General features: G+C 35.6%; 4 protein-coding genes across 5 annotated transcripts in view; 2 read left to right on the top strand and 2 right to left on the bottom strand.

The window, feature by feature from the left end:
• Positions 1–2871: 2871 nt before the first annotated feature.
• Positions 2872–5244, top strand: Trm7-32 (tRNA methyltransferase 7-32). Its single transcript, XM_070667045.1, has 6 exons — positions 2872–3336; positions 3528–3597; positions 3670–3869; positions 3935–4329; positions 4419–4677; positions 5106–5244. Exons 1-6 carry the CDS (start codon positions 3216–3218, stop codon positions 5228–5230), a joined length of 1170 nt encoding a protein of 389 aa, XP_070523146.1. The 5' UTR covers positions 2872–3215; the 3' UTR covers positions 5231–5244.
• Positions 5245–9239: 3995 nt separating this feature from the next.
• Cln3 (CLN3 lysosomal/endosomal transmembrane protein, battenin) lies at positions 9240–14423 on the top strand. The gene is made up of 7 exons (XM_070667044.1): positions 9240–9425; positions 10648–10787; positions 11428–11586; positions 12302–12638; positions 12918–13067; positions 13132–13272; positions 13385–14423. The coding sequence occupies exons 1-7, from the start codon at positions 9240–9242 to the stop codon at positions 13523–13525; spliced, it is 1254 nt and encodes a 417-aa protein (XP_070523145.1). The 3' UTR covers positions 13526–14423.
• Positions 14424–14951: 528 nt separating this feature from the next.
• LOC139108603 (actin-like protein 6B) lies at positions 14952–18406 on the bottom strand. The gene is made up of 6 exons (XM_070667042.1): positions 18158–18406; positions 17857–18057; positions 17136–17573; positions 16612–16952; positions 16398–16493; positions 14952–16331 (listed from the first exon to the last, which is right to left on the bottom strand). The coding sequence occupies exons 1-6, from the start codon at positions 18180–18182 to the stop codon at positions 16167–16169; spliced, it is 1266 nt and encodes a 421-aa protein (XP_070523143.1). The 5' UTR covers positions 18183–18406; the 3' UTR covers positions 14952–16166.
• Positions 18407–19313: 907 nt separating this feature from the next.
• Positions 19314–26821, bottom strand: part of LOC139108591 (cell adhesion molecule Dscam2) — a 126267-nt gene continuing 118759 nt past the window's right edge. Inside the window, exons 19-26 of one of the 2 annotated variants that reach the window (XM_070667015.1) lie at positions 26145–26414; positions 25103–25557; positions 24525–24798; positions 24154–24312; positions 23758–23912; positions 22016–22235; positions 21423–21513; positions 19314–21195 (exon numbers count right to left, since the gene is read on the bottom strand). In XM_070667015.1, coding sequence (XP_070523116.1) covers positions 20931–21195; positions 21423–21513; positions 22016–22235; positions 23758–23912; positions 24154–24312; positions 24525–24798; positions 25103–25557; positions 26145–26414 — 1889 coding nt within the window. In that variant the 3' untranslated portion in view covers positions 19314–20930. The remainder of the gene's footprint in view (positions 21196–21422; positions 21514–22015; positions 22236–23757; positions 23913–24153; positions 24313–24524; positions 24799–25102; positions 25558–26144; positions 26415–26821) is intronic. The other variant, XM_070667016.1, reaches the window with a different exon arrangement.

Genomic DNA, 26821 nt, shown 5'->3' with positions numbered 1-26821 from the left:
TAAATTTGAAAAGGCGTTTCAGAGTGCTCGGATGTACAAGGTCGGAGCGGTAGCGACTACCTGAAACGCAATCCTTTTTATGCTCCTGTCTATTGTTAATGATCCTTTCTAATGAATTTGCATGTGTAAAGCAACAGTGTGTTAGTGTTTTTTTGTACCTGAAGTGTCCACGTCGACTTTTTTAATCCCGAACTGGAATAGATTTGAGAGTGGTAAGTGCATTTTAAACTTTAAACGCGTTTTTCTTAAAATGGTATTTTCAAAGTCGGTGACCAACATTTCTCGAAAACGGCTTGCCCGATTAGTCTCAAATTTAAATACGACCTTCTTAAATATATTTTTTAGTAATTGATCGAAGATTTTTTTCTCTCCAATAAATATTTTATTTTTTATAAACAATTTAGAGCCGAAATTTCGGTGAAAAATCGATGTGTATAAATTTTTGGATTAATAAATTTAAAAGTTTCTTCGGAAAACACTCTGGAAAATTCACTTTTTTTCGGCCCTCTAACTGTATATAACCCCTTAATTATAAATTATTACATTAAGTGACGTTGCTATTTAAATTTTTTTTAATTATTGTTGTCATTTGAAAAAGATGAATGTTTAGTTTTCTGCGCCTGTATTATTATAACTAAAACAGTCGCAACAGACATCATAAACTAAAAATAAAAATGGTCAAAGTTTGATTCTTTAACATTTATTATAAAAATAATTATTTAAATATTAAATTAGAATAAATTCCAAATACGCATAGTGTAAAACTATACATACCCTGCAAAAGAATTTAAAACCAAATTGAAAAAATCCGATTCCACAGAATCTAAATGGTGCGTGAACTGTTCGTAATGATAATTGCAAAATCTATATTTAAAAAGAAATAATTTTGTTTGTTCATCTTTTACATTTATAAAGATTATATAATATTTAACTTAATATCTTATAATACATATATGAAAAATGTATTTTTAAACTTACGATTTCACGAATTTCAATATTACAATTAAAAAATGATAATTTATTTAATAAATCTGTTGTTACATTTTCCTGAAATAAAGAAATATTAAATATTATTAAAAAAATGTACCCCGCATCGGGAATAAAGCATTTTTTAAATTATATACTCCAAGATTAAACGTTAAATAAATACCTTGATAACAACTGTTTCGCATATATAATTAATAAGTAGAAATTTAAAAACATTATGAATCAACCAAGAACAGTATGAACAAATGGCCATTATATTATATTTTACATAATTGTTGATAAAAAGTGCATTAAGGATTTCACGCAAATCGACCACTATCCAACCAAAATAGATTGCCATTTTAAAAGTCATTTGCGTTCCGAATATTAAATCGATTTCACGAAATATTTTATGTAACTCCACGTGAAGGTGTCTGGACATGTACACGTACAGTTTTATTTATTTTATGGAAACTACTTAAAAATGTTAATTTGCTTTTTGTAATAATGCTGCGATACATTTTATATTTTACATTTTATATAAACTTTCTTACGTGATGGTCCACATTATACATTTGTTACTACATGCTTTTGAAATATTACGCTGGTGCGAATATGTAATTTGATTTCTCGAAGCCCGTTTTCTTTGCTTATATTTCATTGTGTTCTGCAGATACTCATTGATTTGATCAAATTTTAATCCTATAAATCTAAGTATTAAAAAATTACATAAGAAATAAAATTGTTTAAAAAAAAAAATAACGCGTTTTAATTATATAAATGGCTTAATGCATATAAAAAATATACCAACTGAAGAATACTTGCAGTTGTCAAATCACCGATAAAGTTTACGTGAAAGCAATGATTCATGGCAAAGATGTAAATTAAGGCACTTTTTAAATTGTAGTTAAGTTCATTTTTCATGTACAATGATGTAGAGCAATTTGTTAACATGACCATCACGAACCATCCTAGGATAAACCATACGGTTTTGTTGCACGGTTTATCGTAATTTGTTATTAATCCTAGCTTCAACAAAGTGTTATCGACGATATCGAGTTTTCTCAGGCAGTTCTGGAACTTCTATCGTAAGATACAAGTTAAAAAAATTAATTTAACAATTTTTTTTTTTAATTTATTCAATAATGAATTGTTTGGAATCGAGCCGAAAAAGTTAAAGGCGATAGATCAAGCTGAAAAAGTTAAAGGCGATAGATCGAGCCGGAAAAGTTAAAGGCGATAGATCAGGCCGAAAAAGTTAAAGGCGATAGATCGAGCCATTCTCGTTTTGACGCAATTTTTCGGAAATTGGTTGGAGCTCGGTTAAATTCACATGGTTTTCGAGGAAGGCCACGCGTTATGATTTTTCCATCTTAATCGACTCAATTATATGTCCTTACCGTATTGTAATATATATTTATTGCGATTGACACTAAAGTCGTACAGATCTCGTACACGTAAAAAACTCGGTCCTCGATAGGAGAATGATATTTGTAATAAATGGATATTACTGACGGTAAGAAATTAAAGTAAATGGACCAGAGTAATAAAATATATAAAACATTAAACCACAACTTTGAACAACTAGATAAACCGGCGATTCGTAAACCAAACACATAATTGATTATTAGAATAGGCTTTAAAACTATTCGAATACCGCTGCTCATTGCACACACGATTTTTGGTTTAGACTCTAGTTCTATTGACTAAATTGTTGCACTAGCTGTGGCGAATAATAACGATAATGGGTCTTTATAATTTTAATTACGCACTTAAGAATATTAAAACCATTTATTAGAATTGATGTGCTGACGTTTGTTAAACAAGATACATGATAAATATGTTTCTGTAGTTTTTAATTTTGTATTGTTCTTTCTCGATATAATAATGTTTTATTATTAGAATTAGAAAGTATTAAAAAACTAATTAGTGAATCCGCGTAATGCCTTGTACACACCAACGTGAAGTACGTCGCGAGCGACACGCGATGTGCAGGAGGCATTATAAAGGTGTACAGGTTAGGTTAAATGCTGTCGTTGGACGTTGAGTAACATGCGGAGTAATTTATAATAATAAATTGCTAGACATTTTGAGAGCTGTATATATTAAAAAAAAATTATTAAAGATATTATCAACGTTACGTAAAAAGTTAAACGAAAAATATATAAAGAATGTGTGTGAAAACGCTTTAAATCCATCTTAAGAGGATACTTTTGTGCAACTAAATCTTTGATTTTAATATCGTTACGATGGGGAAAACTTCAAAAGACAAACGTGATATATATTATAGAAAGGCGAAAGAAGAAGGATGGCGAGCTCGGAGTGCCTTCAAGCTGCTTCAAATAGATTCAGAGTGTCACATTTTTGAAGGTATGTAACACAATAATAATTAAACTATTTTTTACCTTAAATTTATTTATTAAACTGAGGTAATCAGCATGTTTTGAATAAATCAAATAAAGATATCGAGACGAGAATAATGTTTTAAATAAAAATTTGAAATTTAATAATATTTATTGAAAAAAAAATATTGAGTTAATTAAAGATTATTTTTTCTTTAGGAGTATCCAAAGCTGTGGATTTATGTGCTGCACCTGGAAGCTGGAGTCAGGTTTTAGCACGCAAATTAAAGTACTTTTTATTAACTAATATATTTTAACAGCATTTTCTATATTTATATAATAAAATAATTGTATTCTACAGTGAAAACTACAAGCAAGCTTTAGAAAAAGGTCCTGCATCTCCACCAAAAATAGTAGCTGTTGATTTGCAAGCAATGGCACCTTTGGAAGGAGTTATTCAATTGCAGGGTGACATTACTAACATCAGCACAGCAAAGCAAATCATTGAGCATTTTGATAATACTCAAGCAGACTTGGTGGTGTGTGATGGAGCACCTGATGGTATGTACTTTTTTTTCTGTTTTTAACAGATTTATCTAGACTTATAAATTCTATTTTATTTACAGTAACTGGCCTACATGACATGGATATATTTATTCAATCGCAACTGCTACTGGCTGCTTTAAACATAGCTACCCATATTTTGAAAAAGGGTGGAACATTTGTTGCAAAGATCTTTCGTGCTAAAGACGTGACGTTTTTGTATGCTCAACTGAGAATATTTTTCCCTTATGTCTACTGCACAAAACCTAGCAGCTCCCGTAATTCAAGCATTGAGGCGTTTGTGGTCTGTAAATATTACAGTCCACCAGAAGACTATGAACCAAATATGCTGAATCCCTGGTTGACCGACGAACCATGCAATTTCAAACAGCTAACTGGAGTGAACAGAGTTATTGTTCCATTTGTTGTATGTGGAGATCTTACTCAGCCAGATTCCGATACAAATTATCCATTAAATGTAAATATAATATTTATATTCTTATTTGATTAGTAAAAGTGTTAATTTTATTATGGCTTGATTTTATTAATGTACGTAAATGTTTTTAGTTTGAAGAAAAGGAATACGAATACCATGAACCAGTGCAAGCTCCTATAGCACCACCTTACGAGGAAGCAATATTAAGAAGTAAAAGAAGGGCTGATAAAAATGTTTCGGATCAAAGCGATTTTAACGATACTGATATCGAAGCAGCAATTGAACATGGAAACGAATCGTTGATATCCAAATTTAAACAGACGTTGTGTTCTACAATTGACAACTCCGAGAATGACTTAAGTACAATCGAGAACAGTGCACAGATTAAAGGTAACGAAAATCAAACTGACATTGATACGTAACGACATTGAAATCAATTTATGAATAAAGAAATGAATAATAATTGAATGCCCTGTGAAACAATTTATTAATCTCTCTATTTTGACGGAAGAGAGAGATAAAAAAAAAAAATATTCCTGATATCTATTGATATCTTTAACTATCGCTATTTAATTAACTTCACATTTGTTTTTGCTTACGTATATTTTATTTTTATAAAAAAAAATTAATCTAAGATGAAAAAAATATTCTTCTTGCTTATCTTCTCTTTTTTTAACTGCCTTTTTTTTATACGTAATAAAGTTTTAACGCGTGTATTTTATCACGCATTATTGTTTCAAAAAAAATTTTTTTATTAAACGCAAAAATACCTTTTATTTTTTCCCGCTTGCGTACGTCTCCCTCTCTCGGCCACAAAGTGCGAAGAAGTGTAGGTGTAGTAGACCGCGTTCCTCCTCTACTCCTCTGTGACCGGTGCTCCTCAACACATCCACGTGCTTCGTGTGAGATTCGACGCACACAACGTCAAGATCACATACGATAGCCGCTATCACAGCATCACAAACACCATTCCTGACGGTAAGTGCACGCTGGAAAGCAGATTTGGTTTCGCGCTTGATGCGCCGCGCGCGAATCTAGCGAACGCAACTTTAGAGTCGCGTGCATCGAGTTTCACGTGTGCCCCATGTATGTACCGCTCCGGTCAGATCGCCGAAGACCGATTTTCCCTCCCGTTCTCTCACCCCTTGTCTCTACCGTTTAGTTACGTATGATAGCCGCTGCCGCCGCAGAAAACGCCATATCTGCTCTTCGATGGACAATCAGTGTACATGCGACTAGTCGGAACCGTTTAAGAATGCAGTGCCATTGTTGAGGCTACCTAGTAACGAGTGGACGCGCTTGTGTCGACGATATATTTACTGATTTCGTCAAGAGTTCGTTTATTCTGGAGTTGGAACTCGTTGCGGCAGCTACGGTATTCCGATCGCGGCTCTTATCTGACAGTCGGTTGCGCTATCAAAGCTCGATAACATTTATATTAGGTATTTATGAACATTTTTTAACGATATGCCTTGCGTTATCTCGAAGAGTAATCTTCGGTTTTAATGCATGCTTTGATGAAACTTTGATCGTCGATTTAAAGCCGTTATCTTTATGGTATCAATGCAATCTGTTAATTTTAACCTGTAATTGTATTTGTAATATCTTGAAAACGTTATCTCATAAGACTCTTCGATTTGTTCCTCGCTGAATTTCAAGTGGGTATCTTATTATTTGTATTGTCTAATCGTATCGTTTGTCAGATTTGTAACGTTATAAGTCTGTAACATTAAACGCCGGGTATCACAAGAGTAGTTTACTGTTAAAAATTAAGAACTTAATTAATGAAACGTAATTTCTAAACTTACAATTAATCTCAATCGCGTTGCAACTAAATTAATATAAGAAATAAAAACTATCTTTGATTTCCATTTTATATTATTAATATTAATATCATATAATATGTATGTTATAATTATTCTACATTCGGCATTGAATTTAGAACGACATTAATTTTTTAAAAAAGCCGTATCTATCGTTTAGAATACGTTTTGAAATTACGTGACGCTCGTCTTATCACCACTTACGTTTTTAAATAATTATTGTAATAACATAGAAGTATTGCAGTTGATATTGGAGAAAGTATCAAGAAAAACAATTTATACCAACACGAATAAATGTTTGCGTCAAATAAGTATCGCAGTCCTTGAACGAATAACGCGGCGCAATAGAAAAATTTTGTTACCCGCGATTGTAATTACGAAATTAATTAGAAGTCAATGTTGTAGATTAATTTTGTTTTATTCGACTCGTTCGAGATTAGGAATTCCGCTCGACTCAGTTCCGTTTAATTCAACGAGACTTCCTTTTTCGGTGTGATAACATCGTCGTTAGTTTATTATTGCTCAGCTGGCTGCACATTGTCGAAGGTGGGTCAAGTGTAATCGGCTGGCATATTACAATGTATACGCCAGTCGCATATTAAAAAGTCGTTGCTGCAAACCAAGGTAGCGCGAGTCATTGTGCGAACGTGAGACGCGGTTAAATGTATGAGCCGACATCGACAATCTTGACGTGGATTACTTTGAAATACGTCGACAAAGACCGTATCGCTAACTAATAAAAGATAACACGAGCAGCCTCTCGAGAGTCACAAGATGAAAAACTATGTGTATGAACTCTATTAATTGAATTTTATTTTATTTTATTTTTTTTTGACGCGCTTTATCTTCGCGAAATGAACAAGAGCGACTTATGTCGAAATATGTCGCATACATCATCGTGTCTTTTATAGCGAAAGGCTCTATTTCGAAATTCCGTTTTATTTAGAAGACGTCAGGAACTATCTTTATTTTTCTCTTTGTTTAGATAACGCGTTTTCTATGTCTCTCCTTTGTACTTTTTTTGCAACTACAGTAACAGAAAAATTTATAATGCAGTAACATTGACGAATAAAAAAAAAAAAGAAAATAGGAAGAAAACAAAGCAAACGATATTTTTTAAGAGCTGTGTCTAAAACGTTTGTTATCTGTATAATGCCTGCATATTTCTATCGCTCACCTAATACGCGAATTAAAAAAATTATATTGCAAAACTTTAGCCTGTAAGAAAATTAAACAGTACTTCAAAACTCGGCATGATTTATCTTTATGGAATATAAATTGCACGCGCGTACTCTAAAATTATAATTGCGTTCGCTAGAAGGTTGAGAAGTTAAATAGCGCGATGCAGATTCCGCGAACAGAACTCGCCTTAGGTTTCTTCATGCGTGTCTGTGCGAAATCGCGCGATAACGCTATCCTTGAAGCGTACAAAATGTAGTTTATCATTAGACTAGAAACACTTCGCGATACTAGATGTAATCGCTGTCATGTCTCTACAGAGAATGCGAGCACGGTTCTGAATTTGCACAAGAATTTGAACAGGAAAAGATCTAAATATAGCAATTTAATATGCGAGAGCACAAGACCAGTAATACTTTTACAGCGTAATCCATATGCAAGTACTTTTTTTCATTACTATGTCATAACAGGGGCATAAATATTAATACATTCTTTGTATCAATTTGTCTCCAACTGCACCGGTGATTTTTAAACACGTTAAACGCAATGCGTGAAATAAATTGTTGCATGACCGGGAGCACAATTTTTTTTTAAATGTTTGCCTACTCATTAGCAATTTATTCTCCAATTTGTAATTGTAATTATCTTGCTCACGCTTTTTTTTTTCTCATTAACAGGCCGTGTTGCTGGACTTTTCGAGGAATCTATTCACTCGTGAGGCGAGATAATTCACTGATCTGAAAGTATTCGGATTAACTAAGGTAGATCATCGAACATTGTTTCCGACTTGAATTTTCAGTCGTGCGGTTTAATTGATTAATAAGTGTGATTTGAAATTCATTAAGGACAGCAAACGGCGAAGAATTGGCGCGTGTTGCAATCGAGGACGCCTGATGAACAGGAGAATTGGAGATGTTTTTTTGAAACGGGGCATATACGGTGTGCACGTACCGTGGAAGAAGAAGTGAACTAAAAGTGTCGAGGGAGTCATCGGCTGTGGCGTCATCCTCTGAGGAAAATATATTCAGTGCATCGCAGATCGTGGATTTAAATGGTAAAGCTGTATGGCATTGTTCAAAAAACGTTCAAGAGATTAGCATTACGAGTTATTGAATGTTTTAAGAGACGATTAAAGAAATTGCTGTGGCATTAAATATTTTCTCTGCTTACGAAGAAGTAAGATCGTTGAACTTGATGTCTTATGTTTCTTGAATGATTCATTAGTCGAGATATTTTTATTACTCACTGATGACTAGAGGATCACTAAAGAAATCGTTGGAGTAAAGGAAAACAAGGCGTTTTTGTTAATCGCAAAAAAATATCTCGTTTACATTAAAAGAAATGAGGTTGTGTGATTTTTTTTTTTATCAGAAACAATGTTAAATATGATTTAAAGCGGTGATTATAGAAAAGAAATTACAAGTCTAATAGAAAATATATAATGCCGTCATTTTTTTTAAATTAAGGTGAAATAATTTTTAGTTTGCCTCAAAAAAGGAAGTACATTAAACTCAATGTTTCGTTTTACGTAAATTGTAAATAATTCGCTACTGGCAAAACGACGAATTGATGTCAGCTACTTTTCAACTAACTACACTTGGCAAAACGAAGTTATTGTTTCATAAACTATCCTCGTGTCGTATCCTAGGCTTCCAGCATTGAACAAGTTTGTTGAAGCCTGAACGTCTCTAAATCCATCCTAAAAGGAGAAGTGACTGCTAGACCGCAGTCACTTGGCCAAGAAAAGCCAAGCCAGAACGGTATTCACAACGCGAGTAAACGAAACGACAGAGAGGAAGGAGGAAAGTCAGCGTGGAAGAGGCAGACCGATAAAAGTAAGAGAAAAAAAAGTAAGCCTACAGATTCAAGTAACAAATCTAGCACGTGTTACGAGGAAGAGATAAAAACGGAGCAGCGAGACAATTTAAAGATAAAAAAAATCTTCTTGGAATGAGTAAGAACAGTCCGGTAAACTTACATGCGGTCGGGAATGTTTTTGACGAAGAAACTTTCTTCAAGAAGACACGATGGCGCAATCTTATAGCCTTCTGGATTCTGGGTTTGTGTAACAATTATGGCTACGTCGTGATGCTCAGCGCGGCCCACGACATCCTTCACCACAAGTTCGGCAATAAGGTAATTAATTATGATTTACACGATTTTTCATTGTCTGCCGTTTTAAGAATCTTATTTTTTTAAAAGCACGTTTATAATATATAACATGATATTGTACTAAACCAATCTTTAATTATTTTTTTTATTGGCTGTATAGATATCTTCTTATCTTTGTCGAAACTTATCTGTTACTTGTTAATTAAGAAATTAGTCCGATAATATGTGTCACAGTAACCGATAATGCCTTTGAATAACACTTGGGCAAAATATTTTTTATCGATAACATCGTATAGTACACATGTAAAGCTTGTAGTGATCTAGATTGAAAGTGCAACAGTACACACAATGAAAATTTTGTCTAAAGTAACCGTAACTAAATTGACACAATTAATAGATGATTGATATAATCTTTGTTTTTTTTTTTTAAGTCAATTTTTTATGATTGTCATTTTGAAGGGATTAAAAACATCAATTGGTAATATTTATCTTTGTAAAACTGTTTAAGTCAATAGCGCGGTATATCGATTGAATTCTTGTCGATCTATATGTACAATTGCAGTGACAGATAATTAAATACTCGTGGAAGTTTTACAGAAAATTTTCCAACGTTGTTAATCGGTGCTGAAATGCAATATACATGTTCTGCTCTATTGATTTAATCACTCAGATCTGCGCTGCAATTTATAAATTGAATGTAATCTGCGTTAAAATAACACTTAATGACACGCCTAATAACGTAATGATTTGCCGTCATCTTAAATGGGAGGAAAATCGTCATGTTTTAATAATTTATGTCGTCTGGTTAAATTTCTGAGGAAGAAAAAAATAAGTGTCATTGATAAAGCAACACGAGACTGCCGTATTGTATAACCAGCGCCTTCCTTTTCAATGCATTGTATTTATGGTTGACATATTACGTAAACGTAATAAGCTCCAGAAAGGAGAAACGATAATTTCGTCACGTGCAATACTTAACAATCGATAAGTTTTAATATTATTTTCAATAGAGTGCAAATTTCGTATACTATATAAAAGAAAAAATTATTTTTACATTAGAAAGCTTACTATAAATTAATAATAATTGCAAAACGACATTTTTAACATTGCCAGCTCAGTTTTTATACAAAAATAAAATAAAATAAAATTTTACGGGATACGTTAAAAAGATTTTCTTTCAATTTTTATTTTAAATGTGATAGAATTAAATATGTAATTATATTGGAAAATCTTTCGATTCTTTCAGGATGATACGCAAATCGTCGTAAATGGCACGACGACTGGTCGTACGTGCAACTCGGTGTCGACCGGCGCTATACTTTTGGCTGATATTCTGCCAGCATTGATAATCAAATTCACGGCGCCGTTCTTACCATTTCTAGTGCAGTGAGTATGTCTTTAATTCTATTTTTCTCTCTTTTTTCCGCGAAACTTTTTATTGTTCATGATTAATTCAAACGATGACAAAACTAGATGTTATGTGAGACTCGTTTACTCGCGAAACATTTTGTATTGTCTTTCAGATTCTACGCGAGTTTCCTCGCGTTACGCAATTGATTGCATTAATATTCAGATATGTCCATTTTTTTAATTCAAACTCATATTTAGACACGTGCAGGGGTACATGCTTGAATGCTCGATACGATGATGTCACAATTAGTAAGATAATGGTGATAAAATTAATACATACCTATATTAATTTATATTGCGATGATTGAACGACGTTTTTAATAATGACATATATACCCTTTTAATCGTATTAGCGATGCTTAATTAATCCAAGTAATTTTATTTTCCGCGTATTATGCATCTGTAAAATTAAAATATTATTAATTTTGTTTTATACATTTTTTAAATTTAATACTATACGTTTCCTTCTTCCTCGAAATGTTTTCTTTTCTTTTTAAACCGCATCCGGCGCACGACGGAACCTTGGATATCGTGTAAGTCCTTCCACGGTTGTGCAAGCGGCCGGCCCGAACCGTCAGCTCAAATGCTAATTAATAAATCGGCTCATTAATTACAGTGTTCGACTGGCTACCTGTGTGTTATTTTCCGCTGCAGGATTCCTTATAGTGTCGTTGAGCACTACCGAATGGCTTGCCATTATGGGCGTCGTCGTTACATCGCTTTCTTCCGGCTTGGGTGAAGTTACCCTCCTCAGTTATAGTAATCAGTTTTCTAAGTAAGTACATACTGCGTTTGTTGGTTTCATGTTAAAAGTGCAATATACTCTCCGCTCTTTTACGCACATTGTAAGCTGAAATTTTACATCGTGATAAATCGTTAATTTAATACCTTCTTGCTTTTGAGAGTCGGCAAGATTATGTTAAGTAACGAGTATGTTTCCAGAGTTCTGAATTATAGTATTGACATTTAGACAAGTGTGACAGTAAAGTAGCGATAAGATAACACAACACCATGTGTCTTTTAGACTTAAAAGTGTATGTAAAATATATGAAAATATAGTAAATCGTATATGTAATTTTATAGAAAAAAAAAAAAAGGATGAAAGATAGTTGCATGAAGCCTGTTGGTATGTAGGTACGTTTATAATCACGTCAAAGATTGCAGAATAATAATTACCACGACTATCAATCACCTTTTGTAAAACGTAAGAGAATCCACGCTACAAAATGTTCATTTGTTGTGCGGTTTATTGCATTGTCTTTCGAAGCGGAAGGAATTACGCAATGCAAATAACTTGTTAGATAAGAAACATAATTTGCTTGTTAGACTCTAATGTCAGAGTTAAGATGCGAAAATTTTTAGACAAACGTATTAATTTCGATTTATATTTTCTTTTAAATTCGTGTTTTATTTCGTTCATTTTTTAGCTGCTTATTACCTTAAAGACCTTGCGACTCTATTATCATTAATTTTCATTCATTCTTTTACAGGGAAGTGATATCGACATGGTCATCCGGTACTGGTGGCGCGGGAGTAATCGGCGCATTGTCTTATGCCGGGCTCGCTATGGTGTTGAGCACCGAGCATACATTGTTAGTCATGCTGACTGTGCCATTCTTGCAAGCCATCACATTCTGGGGTATTCTCAAACATCCGACCCACATCAAAATCCCAATCACCAAAAATGGAATTGATAGCCAGGAGCAAATCATCAAGGTTCCTAAGAAGAGCTTCCGGGATAAGATCAGTTTGGTGCCCGGTTTGCTGAAGTATATGATACCACTCGGCTTGGTTTACCTGTTTGAATACTTCATTAATCAAGGCCTGGTAATAATAAATATGTTAATAATCCTCATATGTCTTTATTACATATGTATCTTAAATCTGCTCGTGTTAAATTCATAGCTTTTTTTTTTCTGTTAATATAAAATTTATTCTCTTGTTAAATCAAATCAATAAATTCATGTTTTTTTTTTAAAGGGAAATTATGCAGAAATTGCATCGTCAGGCATCATCTGTGACGTATCAGCTTTGCCATTTGCAAATTGTTATTTAGCTTATTAATTTTACACACTATTAACTAATCAAGCAAAATTTTATTTTTAGTACGAGCTTATCGAATTCAAAGACATATGGTTGGATCACTCTGATCAATACAGATGGCTTCAAGTGGATTATCAAATAGGTGTATTTATTTCGAGATCATCGGTCAACTTAGTAACCATTAATAAAATTTGGATCATGTCTGTATTGCAGGTAAGATATTCAAAAAGTTGCGTTTAATTGGCAATCTCATTACCTTAAATCCTTTTTCTTTCAGTTTGCTAACGTTGTAATTCTCCTGTTTGAAACCATTTATTATTACATACCAAACATATGGATTGTTTTCGCTCTTGTATTATGGGAAGGTTTGCTTGGCGGCGGAGCGTACGTGAACACGTTTTATCGAATGTCGACTGAGGTAATACATTTTTTTTACAACGTAATAAAGAATTTAAATAAACAAGAAAAAATTTTTTTTATATGTTATATAAACTTCTATGATTTAAAATCCATTTGTGTAAAACTTACAGATTCCAAGGTCGGATCGTGAAGTATCTTTGGGAATCGCGACAATGGCAGATTCGATCGGAATTGCATTGGCCGGATGGCTGTCTATGCCAGTTCACAATGCCATTTGTAAAATGCCACAGCCGCAACGACTGGGTGTTTAAAATATTGTAGAGGTTTGCTATTTGCACTTATTGAGTGATAACGAGGTTTCCGCAAACGGAAACTTGTGCCTTTGAAAGTTCCTTAAAACAAAATTTAAGATATTAGTATAATCGTAAAGCAGGATTTTAACTCATCTTTTAAATAAAAAAAAAATGTCAATTTATAAAATTTTAAGAAAAAAAATTTAATAAAACATTTAAAATGCGAATGACACGGTAGTAAATTTGTATCATTTTATATTATTATATTATACTAATATTATTCCGTAATTATTAATGCCTGAGATTTTTGACAATTATTAATACTACAACCGTGTCACTCGCAAAAACTTTCTAGACACATTTTAAACGTTCTGTAAGCAGTTTTGATTACAATGTGTTACAAATGTCGATTTTTATTTGGTAGAAACATTTTAAAGATTAGGAACATATTTGTAATTACATATTGCATTAAGTTTACATAATATATTAAATGCCGACGTCGTACGTGTGATATACAAATATTAACTGCGTTTTCACAGCGAAACAAAAGAATTTTTTTTCGAAGTACTATTTAGATTCTTTGCGTTATATAGTAGGGTTATTTATTTACGATAATGTGTCTAAATTCGAGAATTTTATCGCACAACTATTTCTTCTATAGCGTATTTAAATTTTGAATTGTACAGTTGCTTAATTTTTTCCGTAGGTATTCCAAAGTTACTTTATTTCTTAATATGTTTCACATTGTTACTATATTTTTAGTTTATCGCGACAAAATGAGACATGCAATATTTTTGTATATCTGAAGAGAAAGAAATTTATATTGTAGAGAATTAATCGCACACAGATTTAAAGATTATTTCAGTATTAATACGATAACAAATGGACTTTACTAATAAATTAAAAATCGCAATAACGCATATAGATCACGTCATCTTCTTGTTCACTTACACTCGCGATTAGATATAAAAATTAGTAACTAGTTCAAACTACCACGTTTCTACTCTGACATACCGATATTATTCTTACATCTTTTGATTGACAGACTGTGAGTATTATAGACATTTATGTCGATTTAAATAAAATGTTAATTCATTTAAATTATTAAAATAACAGATATTATTTTGTCTTGCGGATGTATGTAATTGTTTTAATGAAACTTTGAAAAAAGCAGGAATTTAACATATTTCTGTCTTATAAAAGGTTTAATTTTTTATATAAAATTTCATATATAAAATAATTAATAATGCCGTAGACAATATTTAAATTAACGACACAATAATGTTGTAAGCAATATATAAAATAATATTAATTTCAATTTTTTTAAATAATTAGAAGAGTAAAAATTAATTTTAAATTGCTGCTTTTTTGAATTGCGCTATTGTCACGTTTAATCCGTCGATTGCTTTTAAGTTTCAGTAATATTTTTTTTTTACGAAAATATTTATACCAGCTTTTTAAACCTAAAACTACATAAATTTGCGAGAGCTCGATAAGAATTTAAAGTCATTATCCCCGAGAATTTATTTTACTTAAATATCTCTTTCAAACATTTAACAAGTTGATTAGAGATATTTTAATTTACATATAAAAAATATGCAACTAGATTTGCGAGACCGATATGTAATCCGCATATGTAAAAAGAGCATGCATGTAGTTCTGAGATTAATATTATAATATATGACGCGCATGTGATATTTCTTTTTATATTTTGCAGGACGTAAATAGTGAGTATAGTTGAAAATATCACTTTTAATATTTTACAGTAACATTACTTCTCTTTAAAATATTGTATAAATGAAGAAAATTACAATAACGATAATGTGTCCATTGTCTTGATGTATAAAATGAGTATTTTATTGTTGTGCCTACAACAAATTAATGTTTAACAAAAATTATTATTTAATAACGTAATGAAAATTTATTGCACGACATCTCTTTATTGTATCTTACGATACAATGTCTAACTGGAAGTGATTCTTCGCTTCTGTGTAATACGATATATGGAAGATTCACGGAACAATTAGGAACTGTATTCTTATAAGTCGCACGTGATATATTTTTATGTCTACTTAACTACTGTTTAAGCAAGTTATCGATTAAACATTGCTTATATTTGTGATTTATGCATTGTATAAGATGTTTTTTTGATTAATCGCACTTTCTGCTAATTATAAGTGCGTGAGGTTGCAAGAAAATATTATATGTGAAATTTTGTCGTGAAAAATTATTTTTTATATCACGACAAAACCTTAGCACGCTACATACGTTTTTGTTAATAACGCTGTAGCAGTATTTTTAAACTTTTAGATAGTTCAGAATTAATTTGATGGTTGTTGCTCACAAGGACGGTTTACGTTGCACCGTCGCTAATAATCGTTACATAAAATGTAATGTTTCCATAAAACATTTGATTGATATTTCCGATTAATTTAAAAATTAACAAGTCTATTTTTCCTTTCGTTATACTAATTTATATATAACTATAACTATCCACAAATAGTAAAAAAATATAAAAACAGCATAAATTCTATTTATATCAAACTTTTAAGTTATTTCGAAAGTGATTATTAACAAAAATCTAAGTAAAAAAAATTGATTGAAAGCCTTAGATCGGTTTTTTCGCATACCGTAATTTTTTAATTTCTTTATTACTAACTTACGCACATCTTTCCAGAATGAGTTTACCAGATTCCTCGTACTCCTGACGAGACAGCCACATTTGCTGAAACGAACCTAAGGAGCTGAGGATTGAGCCGCCGATCCAAGCACCATAACGTCGCTCACTTGAACTGTTAGCGCTAATTATTTTCAGTCTCATACTCTGCGAACAAAAGTTGCGTCGTTATAAAAAAAAATAAAATTATTGTGAGTTACAGAATAAGCTTACCGGAGGAGTCTTACTGGCCAAGTCCCGATTTAGTCTTTCGCTGAATCCTTGAAGACAAGAATTGCCACCGGTCACTACCACACTGCCATATAAACTCTACAATATAATTTTTTTATGGTACACATGTATAATTAAAGATTCTTAATAATTAAATCTTCCGAATAAATTTCCGAATAATAAAAAAAAAAAATAAATATAATTTCAGAGCACGTACTGGTCTGATGTCCATGTCGCACATTCCAACACTTGTGGTGACTAGAGGACCGATGCCTAAAATACTCGCGCCTACACCTTTAACGTTGCTCGGGTCGAAGAGAGCTTCAGGTATCATAAGTCTTATGGATCCGAAATCGTCATTATAGCCAGTCGGAAATTCAAAATGTTTCATGGGCAGAGTGTTTGCCATGTCTTCGTCGTAAGGACTATCCGATACTTGCAGACAATTCATCTGGAAGTCCTGCAGCAGCTCTCGCACCATGTAGCTTAACCAGGACGACGTAGGCTGTGGTCCTGGTCGCTTCGTCCAACGAGGTGGATCTCTCTCTCGTACAACATCTAAAAAATGGTACGTATATGTTATAATGTATAAAATTATATGTTTATAAGAAAAAAAAAAAAAGTTTTATTTTAATCTTTGTGTAAGTGAATAAAAAAAATTTTCTGAATTATATTAGAATTCCTTGCAGTTGAAATTTATAAATTAAATTCTTATAGCATATCGTTCACGGATTAGATTACCTTTGCTAGCGACGAGACACGCCGGGATTAGCTCAACATCCTTTTCCTCGAAGAACTGTCTACATTGCATGGTAATAAAGTCACCGCCTAAAGGACTCTTGACGATTCCCTGAGTGATAACGTAGCCGTCGTGAACTGGTACCGCGCTGGTATGCGTAGCACCACTATCCACGACCATCGCTGTGGATCTTCCATTTGCATAAGCGGCCAGCACGGCGTTCTTGCAGATGTACATGGCCGGTACGTTGAATTTCTCAAACATTAGCTCCAATAATTTCTCGCGCTTGAGTCTGGTGTTCCACGGACACTCGGTCATCAGAATCGGATGATGCTCGGCTAAGGCATGCAATCGTTGTTTGTACGTATATTCGGTCAGTCGCTCGAACATGTCCCAATCGTCGATCATGCCGTCTTTCATTAGGCTCACTATCTCCATATCTAAATCGAAATCGAACATTTAATACTATAAAAGTTTAAAAAAAGAAAAAAAATTCCAAGTTTCGCCAAACAATACTGTAACTTTATTACTTTATCTTTCACTATAAATTAAATAATATATTAAAAAATATAACAATTACTTTGTACGAAAGAGAAATCATTTAGCCGACTTAAAAAATTTATCGTATAAGATATTTCTTATCTATTATTATACCATTATTATATTTGTTAAATTAATTTTTTGCAAATTTAAAAATAAAAGGGGCAATTAATAATAGCTTACCCTTCTTTCGCACTTGAATTGCTGTGACGTCGATGTTATAATGTTTTTTGGTGACGTTGTTGCAGTCAATTCCGCCAGGATCGGTGGGTTCCTCCCACACTCCGAGGGTCGTCGGGATCTCGGCCTTTGGTGTGTCCTCGCCGCCATATCCCACGCGAAGGCTCTGGTGTCCGACGTCGAAGATGATAGCACCTACCTCGTCTGGCGTGATAATCACGGATAGCCACACGGAATTAGTACGGTATGTAAACGCAATGCTTTTTCTAGTCGGGATAATTATGGAGCGCGGCTCCGTACTTACCACCGCCGTAGACACCACCGCTCATAGTATCTGAAGGGAGAGGAAGCCTAGCGCATGCCCGAATCAACTGTTCACCCTTGCACTGTGTACTTTATATATATATATATATATATACATTTCACCCCCCCATATACATATGTATACGTACATACACACGTCGGCACACTGCCGAGTCCCTACGAATTGAGAGGATTGGGTGGTACGTCCTTTTAAGGCTGATCGATCGAAGTCTGCTTACAAGCGACGAAATATGAAAATCTTTTTCCTAGATATATTATAATTTTATTTTATATTTTTAGGTAATTAATTATTAATGTGCACATATTCTTTATAAATTAAATTGCTTTGAAAAAGAGTTAGGAAAATAGATAATAATCGAGCGATTAAATGCATTATGGTATAGTAACGTAACGATTTAATGGCAATTTTTTTTATCTTGCAAAAATTAATTAATATTCAATTGTTTAAAGTAAAGAAAATTTTGTATAGTAAATTCTTTTTTTTTTTCTTTTAATATTTCGTTAGTATTTTAAAAATGCATCTATTGAGTAAATTAATTATGTAATTTTGCATTTTTAAAAATTGACTAAGATAGATTTCAGACGGGAAACAGATGGTCAAGAATAAGATAAAGTACACAGTGCAAGTTTCCAATATGGAATTAGTGTTGTATATTTTACAAAGTAAATAGAATATAAACAATCTAAAGTCGTCTAAAACACAATAGTACGAATTTCGTGGTAAATCATGTATCGTAAAGATAGACGATATATCATCAACAGGGCGACTCCTTTCACTTTTTTCCACCTCGCGCGAATGATTCGGGGGGGAGGGGGGGAAGGATCGAAATAACAGGGATAGACATGGGAGCATAGGAGCACAAGGACTTAAACTCGCTGATCGAAAAAAACATTGTCACTCGACCGAATATGAACGGGTTGAATTCAACCGATAGATGATGTGTCGGCGAAATTATTTCGATGGCAATACGCAGCATCGCGAATGTTGCACTGACATTTGCGAAATAGTTTAGCACTCTTTTTATATATCTCGATGAACTTATCAGATCGTTATTATCGTCGCTATCTTCGGGGTCCGTCAATCGTTAATCGACGTAGACGTTGACATCGCGTTTTTTTCTATCTTCTTCTTATCGTTTTTTTGTTTTTTTTTTTTTTTTTACTTTTCTGTTCTGAAAAAGAGCGGGAATGTAAATGATACATGATGCATTTGGCAGTTTGTGGTGTGCGAGGTGTACAACGGGTATGGTAGTAATAGACAATTTACAGACATTACGTTTCGGCCGTTATGTTTAACGCTACGTGGTAACTCGTCTACTAATACTAGGCTTACTGCTTTGGCACCCGTCGCGTTTCGCGTTACTTTCGCGACGCTCGTATTCTCGACCGTCTTTCTTCGTAGACGCCGCAAAATTCCTTCGCGTAACCCAAGGAGAGCCTGCAAGCGTCGCTCGCGACGGATGCAAAGCGCGAACCTGAACTACGATGCCTCTTTCAGTCTCTTGCAGATTAGTTAAAAACGACACTGACGACAACGAATGATCGCGTTACTTTCTTTTTAATTAGATACGTATGGTAACATTCTTCGTAAAGAAGCGGAAGGTGTTGCGTTTCGTTTAGCGCGACGAATGGATTGGATTCGGATTGATGAGAGTGATTGGAAGACGAGGGAAAAATATTCGGAGGTCGCGTATTGCTCGTTTCGATATGCATGTACGAGTATCTCGCGCCCAGAAAATTGTCGAAAAATTAGCAGCGGAGGTGTCGATCGTAAATTTCTTCACAGTTATTTGGTCGTAATGGAATAAGGTGGCAGTTGAATTTTACAGTTTAGTCGCAGTCGTTGCGCGTTTGCGTCGCACTTTTATCGTAGTAATCAAAAAGGCTGCACGCGGGGCGTACGGAGATCGTGTACTTTAGCAAATCGGAGGCAGATACCCGCGTACAGAGATCGTGTACTTTAGCAAATCGGAGGCAAATACCCGCGTACAGAGATCGTCGCGTGGAGGGAACAAGTTCGAGGTGGATGCGGATCGCCATTTCAACTAACTAAGATTATTACACGGAGTGTGGAGTAAAACGTGGCAGTTTATACGGATCGTCGTCGTCATTGAAACGCTCTGCGAACCATCGCGTTCTTTACCTCTCGTTTCCGCCACGATATAGAACAGACAACAACGTAGAGCCCGACCTGTTCCGCTCGAGCTGCTCGTACGAGCACTTGAACGGCGCGATGCGTAAAACTTGATGGTTCCCACCGGAGGAAAACCAACGAACGGCAGCTTATAGATTCTCTGTCTCTCGTTAAACTTAACTTTGTTTGTGATCAATCGCGGCGCATTCGCGACAGTTCGCCTAATAAAATGAGCTTCTAAACACTTGAGCCGAGAAATAATCTTGACGTTGGATCGAGATCTTCTCGCCGGCAAACGCCGTTGGCAGTTTACGAAGCACGTGGTCGACTTGACGAACGCGTTTCTCGTCGACAAACGCCGGGAGTAGGACGAAGGAGCACGTGGAAGTATCATTTAAATGGCTGGCAATCGGACGCGAGGCGCCAATTCGCATTAACGAAACGACGGACCGCAGTTTACTTAAATGCTCGCGCGATTTTCTTCGTTACTTTATATACTCTCCTTTTTTTTTCTTTCTTTTTTTTTTTCGCTAATTTACTTTTAATTCTCTCCTCCTTCTCCTCCTCTTTACTTTATGACGGGGTTTCCCGCGTACGTGTCGGAGGCTTTTATACGTATTTACACCGCGATTACGAAGTCACGGACATTTCGTTGGCTGTTGTGACCGCGATCAAAGTCGCACTCGGCCTCGCTTAGCTCAAACGCGTCGGAGAACCCCGAGGGTGGGTCCAGCTTGGGGACGAACAGGTTTCCTGATCCGTCACGTTCCTGGTCCCGATTGGCATAGGGATTGCTCGACTGGTGCTTGGAATGGCCAGACCCGGAGATTGGCCCGAAGTTGGCACGGGCCTCCTCGCTGGTATGACGCGCCAGCTGTAACATCCTGTACGGAAACGAATCTTTACCCTTTTGCCGTGAAATTAAAATATGTTTAATGTTAAAAAGAAATTTTTTAATTCAACTTCGTTCTTTAATTTTATTTTTAAACGTTAATAGCAATATTTAAATAAATAATTAAAGATATATAAGATTAAGGAAAAGATTGATAGATAAGAGAGGAGATAATTCATTTGCTAAAAAAAGGAAATGATTGACATGTAAAAAACTTACTTGGGTCTTCCCCTTCCAGGAAACGATTTTCTCTCAAAAATCGGTGAGGGTTCTGTAGACGTGCTAGATTCTGGTCCATGGTACAGGAAGTCTGCAAGCAAACGTTTTTCTTTTTTTTTTCTTTCTTCTAATTCGCTGAATATAAAATAATTAATCACAGATGCTCTCGCAATTTTGCATCGAATATTCGGTCGCGGATGGATATCGCACAATGCGTAACAGATAAGATTGTTCGTGCGACAAGACTGCAGTCAAGGAAGCGTACAACGTATAAGTGCATTGAATAAAATTTAGAAAAAGAAAAAAATTCGACGGCAATGCGAAAGTTTTCACAGCTAGAAATAATGAATGCGGGCCTCATGAGAACGGAAGTAGGAGCATAGGATTCTAGAGTGCATAAATTGACTAGGCTTCCAGCGAAAGAAAAAAAAAAAGAGCAAGAGATAGAATCGGTGTTTTTACTTCTACTATCTATCCTATTGCTACTTTTTTAAGGAGAACAAAGACATAGAAAAAAAATAGAGAGAGAGAGAGAGAGAGAGAGAGAGAGAGAGAGAGAGAGAGAGAGAGAAAGAGGTGAAAATATTGCATACTGTGGACGCGCGAGTCGGCCGCAGATGCCGAGTGGTGCGAATCGACGAGGTGATTGGAAGACTCGGTTCGGCTGCTGGTCCCGACTTCCGTGTCGCTGTCCGAGCCCAGGGTGTCGTACTCTTCCGACTCGGACTTGCCCTGACTGACCTTGTGCGCTTTGTGCAACGGCGCAGAGGACGAACGGCCTCCGCGCACCTTAGTGTACCGGTTGCAATCCGACTGCAATCAGACGGAATTGGTTTCCATGAGATGGCACATCGCGTATCGCGCATCCGTCGCCGCCGATCTTTTTAACGGTCTCTCTTAACCGGATCGTATGAGAAAGTGATCTCAAGATTTAGAGCAGAAACGTCGAAGATCGTGATCACGCGAGTTTCCACTTTGCCGGGTCGATAATTAATTTTGTCAGAATTGTCACGCATATTTAAGAAGCGAGATAGGATTCTCGATAATGAGAAATATTTGGTACGATTCGATGAGTCAAACGAACCATCCTCGATCAGTTGAGAATTAGAATTAAATATTCTCTTGCAAGACTAAAAAATATTTTTGAAACATTTTTTTTTTTACTTTAATCAATATATATATTACATTTATTTTAATTTAATTATAAAGGAATAAGGTTTCTTTATAATTTTATTTTAATTTTTGTGAAAATTAAATCAGTATTCAATCGAGAAAAATTAGATATATTTTGTTAGTGATAAAAAAAAGAAACGAATTTTTTTCTTCTTTATAATTATTTGGAAATAACAGTGAAGAAAGATACTTTTTTTCTCTGCTAGTGGAGGAAAAGAGTAACGAACTTTGTCACCATCTCTACAGAAACTCTATTCTACTTCGCCGAAGGAGTCGCGGGAGCGATGAATCATGAGTTTTATGCTACGGCTAATAAAGCTGACGATATTCCGTGACAGATGCAAATATTAAATGACGTACAGCGTTTGTTAGGTTCAGTCTGCCCTAATTAATTCCTTAACTCCTCGATTCTCGCAAGTCGCCTCAGGACAGTCGCGAAACGAAACGAAACGATGGGGACCAGCAGTCGTAAAGATGTAACATTCAATGATATTTCCATTTAATTAGCATCACGATTTCGCCGTTGAGAAAAACTAAGATTAAAAAGGTCCGCATTTGTATGAATTTATTAAAAAAAAAAAAAAAAAAAAAAAAAAAAAACAGCCAGAAATGTTTCGCGCATAAATTAACACTTGTGCAATAGTGCACTGTCGTCCGCGCACGAGGCAAGAAACTCGAAAGAGCTTACATCGAGCATGCGAAATACGAGTAACCTAAATATCCGTACAGGAGCTCGCTAAAGGTACCGATTTGCGTCGCGAGGGTAGGTGATTTCGGTGCACTGATCGGGGTGCGCATGCAGTTAACGAAGCCAGGGATATATGAAAGTGAATGATCAAAGCAGTGACAACTCATCCATGCTCGCGCGTTTCTTCCCGCACGTTTGATCATAATAATTAAATATAAATTTCGTGTATATATTTCTTATTTTGTTTAATTCTATTTTATTTAGAAAAAAAATTAATTGGATTCTTATGCAAACTGTTACTTTATCCAAATTGCGCAGAATATTCTTTCTTCGGTTAAAAAAAAATAGTTCAGAGAATGAACAGTAAAAATTTTTTAGTAAGACAAAAAATAATACACGGTCGGAAATTGCACGGATCAGAAACGTGCGGCGAGAAGATGGCAATTTTAACAACGATAGATCGGCGGACGATACCTCTCGTAACTGAAGGGTATCGGCGGTGGAGAGACGAGGGTCGTGATAGACAAAGGTCTGAAGAGGCGCAGCAGAATTGCAACGGCTGTCGCCTCCTGCAGGGACGCTTTCCTCCAGCTGGAACGTGGCGTACGGGTAGATATCTTCCGAATATTCTACAAGCATGTTTAATGGCGATTCGTTAATAATTACTTTCGGACCGTAATCGTTTGCTCCTCACGCGATCTCAATTTCTCTATAGAGAGAAGTGAGAGAAGGAGAGAAGGAAAGACAAAAAGAATCCCGTGTTTCGTTTTATATTTCTATTATTACTTTTTTTTTTTTTTTTTTAATTTTTTTCTTTTTTGGAGAGATCGAGCTCGATCTTACTGACGCAAGTTAATTTATTTATCTCACCTGGTATTTTCTCGAGCGTGGCCATCTCGTGGATCGGCGAGCGTAGTGGTTTACGCACGGTGGCGTAATACTGCTCGCGTTGCTCCATGTTCTGCTTATTGTCTAGGGCGGCTGCAGTTTGAGCGTCGTGCAGGCTCCCGATGTCGCCCATAAACGGACCTGCAATTAGTACCTCAAGATATAACGACCATAACTTTGTAGTTAATCGATTGACTATTGTCTCAGTCGACAGAACTGCGTTATATTACAAATTAATTATTTTTACATTTAATTATATTTTATATGTATTTGTACACCTTATTGTATATTAAATTTTTTTTTTTTTTTTTTAATGTCCTTAATTCTAAAAGTATACTATGTGGTGGACTAACGTTTGCGGAAGCAGTAGAAAACAGCTCCGGCCGCGGCAATGACCGCGAATGAACTTAACACCAAAGGTACGATGAGCTTTAGATCCGAATACACAGATGTGTGTTGGGGAATGTAATGATCGATCTCGATGGAGGGCATGGTCGAGCTAATGTGTGGTTGCAACGTCGTTATCTTGTACTCAGCTACCGAAGAGCCGGCATTGTTGTGGGCCCTTATGCGAATATCATAAGCGGTCCCCGGTTGTAGTTCGCTTAGAGTATACGTCTTTTGCACCTGCAATTCCCGTATAATTCCATCGTAGTTCCGTAATCGCATTAAACATTAAACCGTCTTTTAGACAAATTGATATAAATTATAACATTACAATATTATATCGCTAAGAGCCATTAAGAGATATATTTATATAAATTAATTCATTTTGAGAATTATTTTATTTTTAATTAGATTTCTTTTTATTTGGCGATTATATTTTTATTTCTTCGTAACCGTTCTCAAAATATTAATAATCTTTAAATAGCAAGCAAAATTAAATTTACTGTAAGTAAAATTTAACGTAATAAAATCTCTTTCCGAATACCTCTATGTTATTTGAAACCAGCGTCCAAATTCCCTCGCCGTTTCTTCTGTACTCCAGTTCGAAGAACGTTATGGGACATCCTCCATCGTTCCACATGCTGAGATGCAAGGTAATCCACGAAACATTGACCGTAACGAACTTGTCGGTAGTTCCGGGCGAATCGTCCGGTTTCGAACCTTTCGTGGTCGCTTTAACGATGTCGCTGGGCCTGCCCATGCCGATGCGATTGTACGCCGTCAGGTACATCTGATAGTCATTGCCGCACCAAAGTCGCGACAGGACGAAACTGCTCACTTTATGGGACACCTTGAATTCCTCCCATTCGCCGGACTCGCGTTTGTAATGCAGAATGTAACCACGGATCGGCGAGCCGCCGTCATCACCGTTTTTCCACTGCACGTTGATTGAATTGCTGCTGGTGCTCGTCGCGTGTAATAATGGTGCCGCAGGTGGAACTGAAAAAGAAAAAAATTAATTTTAACTTATGAATCTTTTCCCGAGATAATTGACCGTGCTTTTTTTTAAGTCACTCGAGAGCAAACTTATTTATGTTTTAATATTAATATTATTATTTATGATATGACACTTAATTTTTTATTATTTCACTGTCCAGCGCGGACCACGTATCTAAATAGATATCGAAACGTATTTCGCCGCGTACTTATTTACTGTTGCGTGCTGATCTTATGCAACGCTCGCTCGACTGCCGAATTCGCTGGGCAAACCGGTTTTTGCCGCCCACCGCCCGCGCGTCCTCCGTCTTGCGAACTTGGAGCGCGAGGTCCGCCGGCCAGATGTCAACACACACACGCACTAACACTACTGCGGCGGTCAGCGATCCCGGCGCCAAACAGTCTGGGCAGCCGAGCGCGCGTTAGATAGGTCAGGGCGCGTAGTAGACTTATAGTACGCGGCGAAAAACGTTCAGATATTAATTTTTTTTAGCTCGTTATGAAATAAAAGCAAATAATATTTATTATATAAAATATTAATATAATAAATCTCACGTGTTTGCTTTACGTACGATGAGAAATGCGTCTACCTTGTACGGTTAAACGGTGAGTTATTTGATCGGAGCCATGGCGATTTTCCACGAAGCAAGTGTAATTTCCGCTATCTTCTCTGTGGAGCTCACTGATCTGCAAGGATCCATCAGGACGGAGGGACACTCTCGCGGATGGTTTAACCATCTGACCCCATTGCTTCCAGATAACCGAAGGCTCGGGCTTGCCTACGCTTTGACAAGGTAATGTCACGTCTTGCTTCCACGGGACGACGAGCGTGGTGCCGAATGAATATACGGCGGCACGAACTGTAGCAGAGTAAAGTAAATAATTTTTTATTAAGTACGCGACCCGATTAATCGCAGTTATTTAACGTGGCTTTTACTCATGTGACGCAAACTGCGGAGAAAGTGTTTTTTTTTATTTTTCACGCAAGAAGTTTAGACTCGCGATAAAATGTTTCCGAAAATTTCCGAGGCCGAAAGGAAAACGAAAAGCGCGTAGCTCATTAACGAAAGTAAGGCGCTCGGTGTCTCGTTACCAGCCGGCTGCAGACAATTCATTTAGCCGGAGAACAAACGGATGTTTAGACGATGAGCGAATGAACGGCGCACCGAAACGTAACTTCTGCAACTAGTCCAATTTGCGTGCCGCGGGAGAGCTCCCGGAACTCAAAGTTTCACGACTGGAACAAAGTTGCATATTTTCAATGTAC

This window comes from Cardiocondyla obscurior, linkage group LG15 (genome assembly GCF_019399895.1).
Source record: "Cardiocondyla obscurior isolate alpha-2009 linkage group LG15, Cobs3.1, whole genome shotgun sequence".
Lineage (NCBI taxonomy): Eukaryota > Metazoa > Arthropoda > Insecta > Hymenoptera > Formicidae > Cardiocondyla > Cardiocondyla obscurior.
Note: the sequence above shows the minus strand (reverse complement) of the source record. Positions and strands in the feature narration are given on the sequence as shown.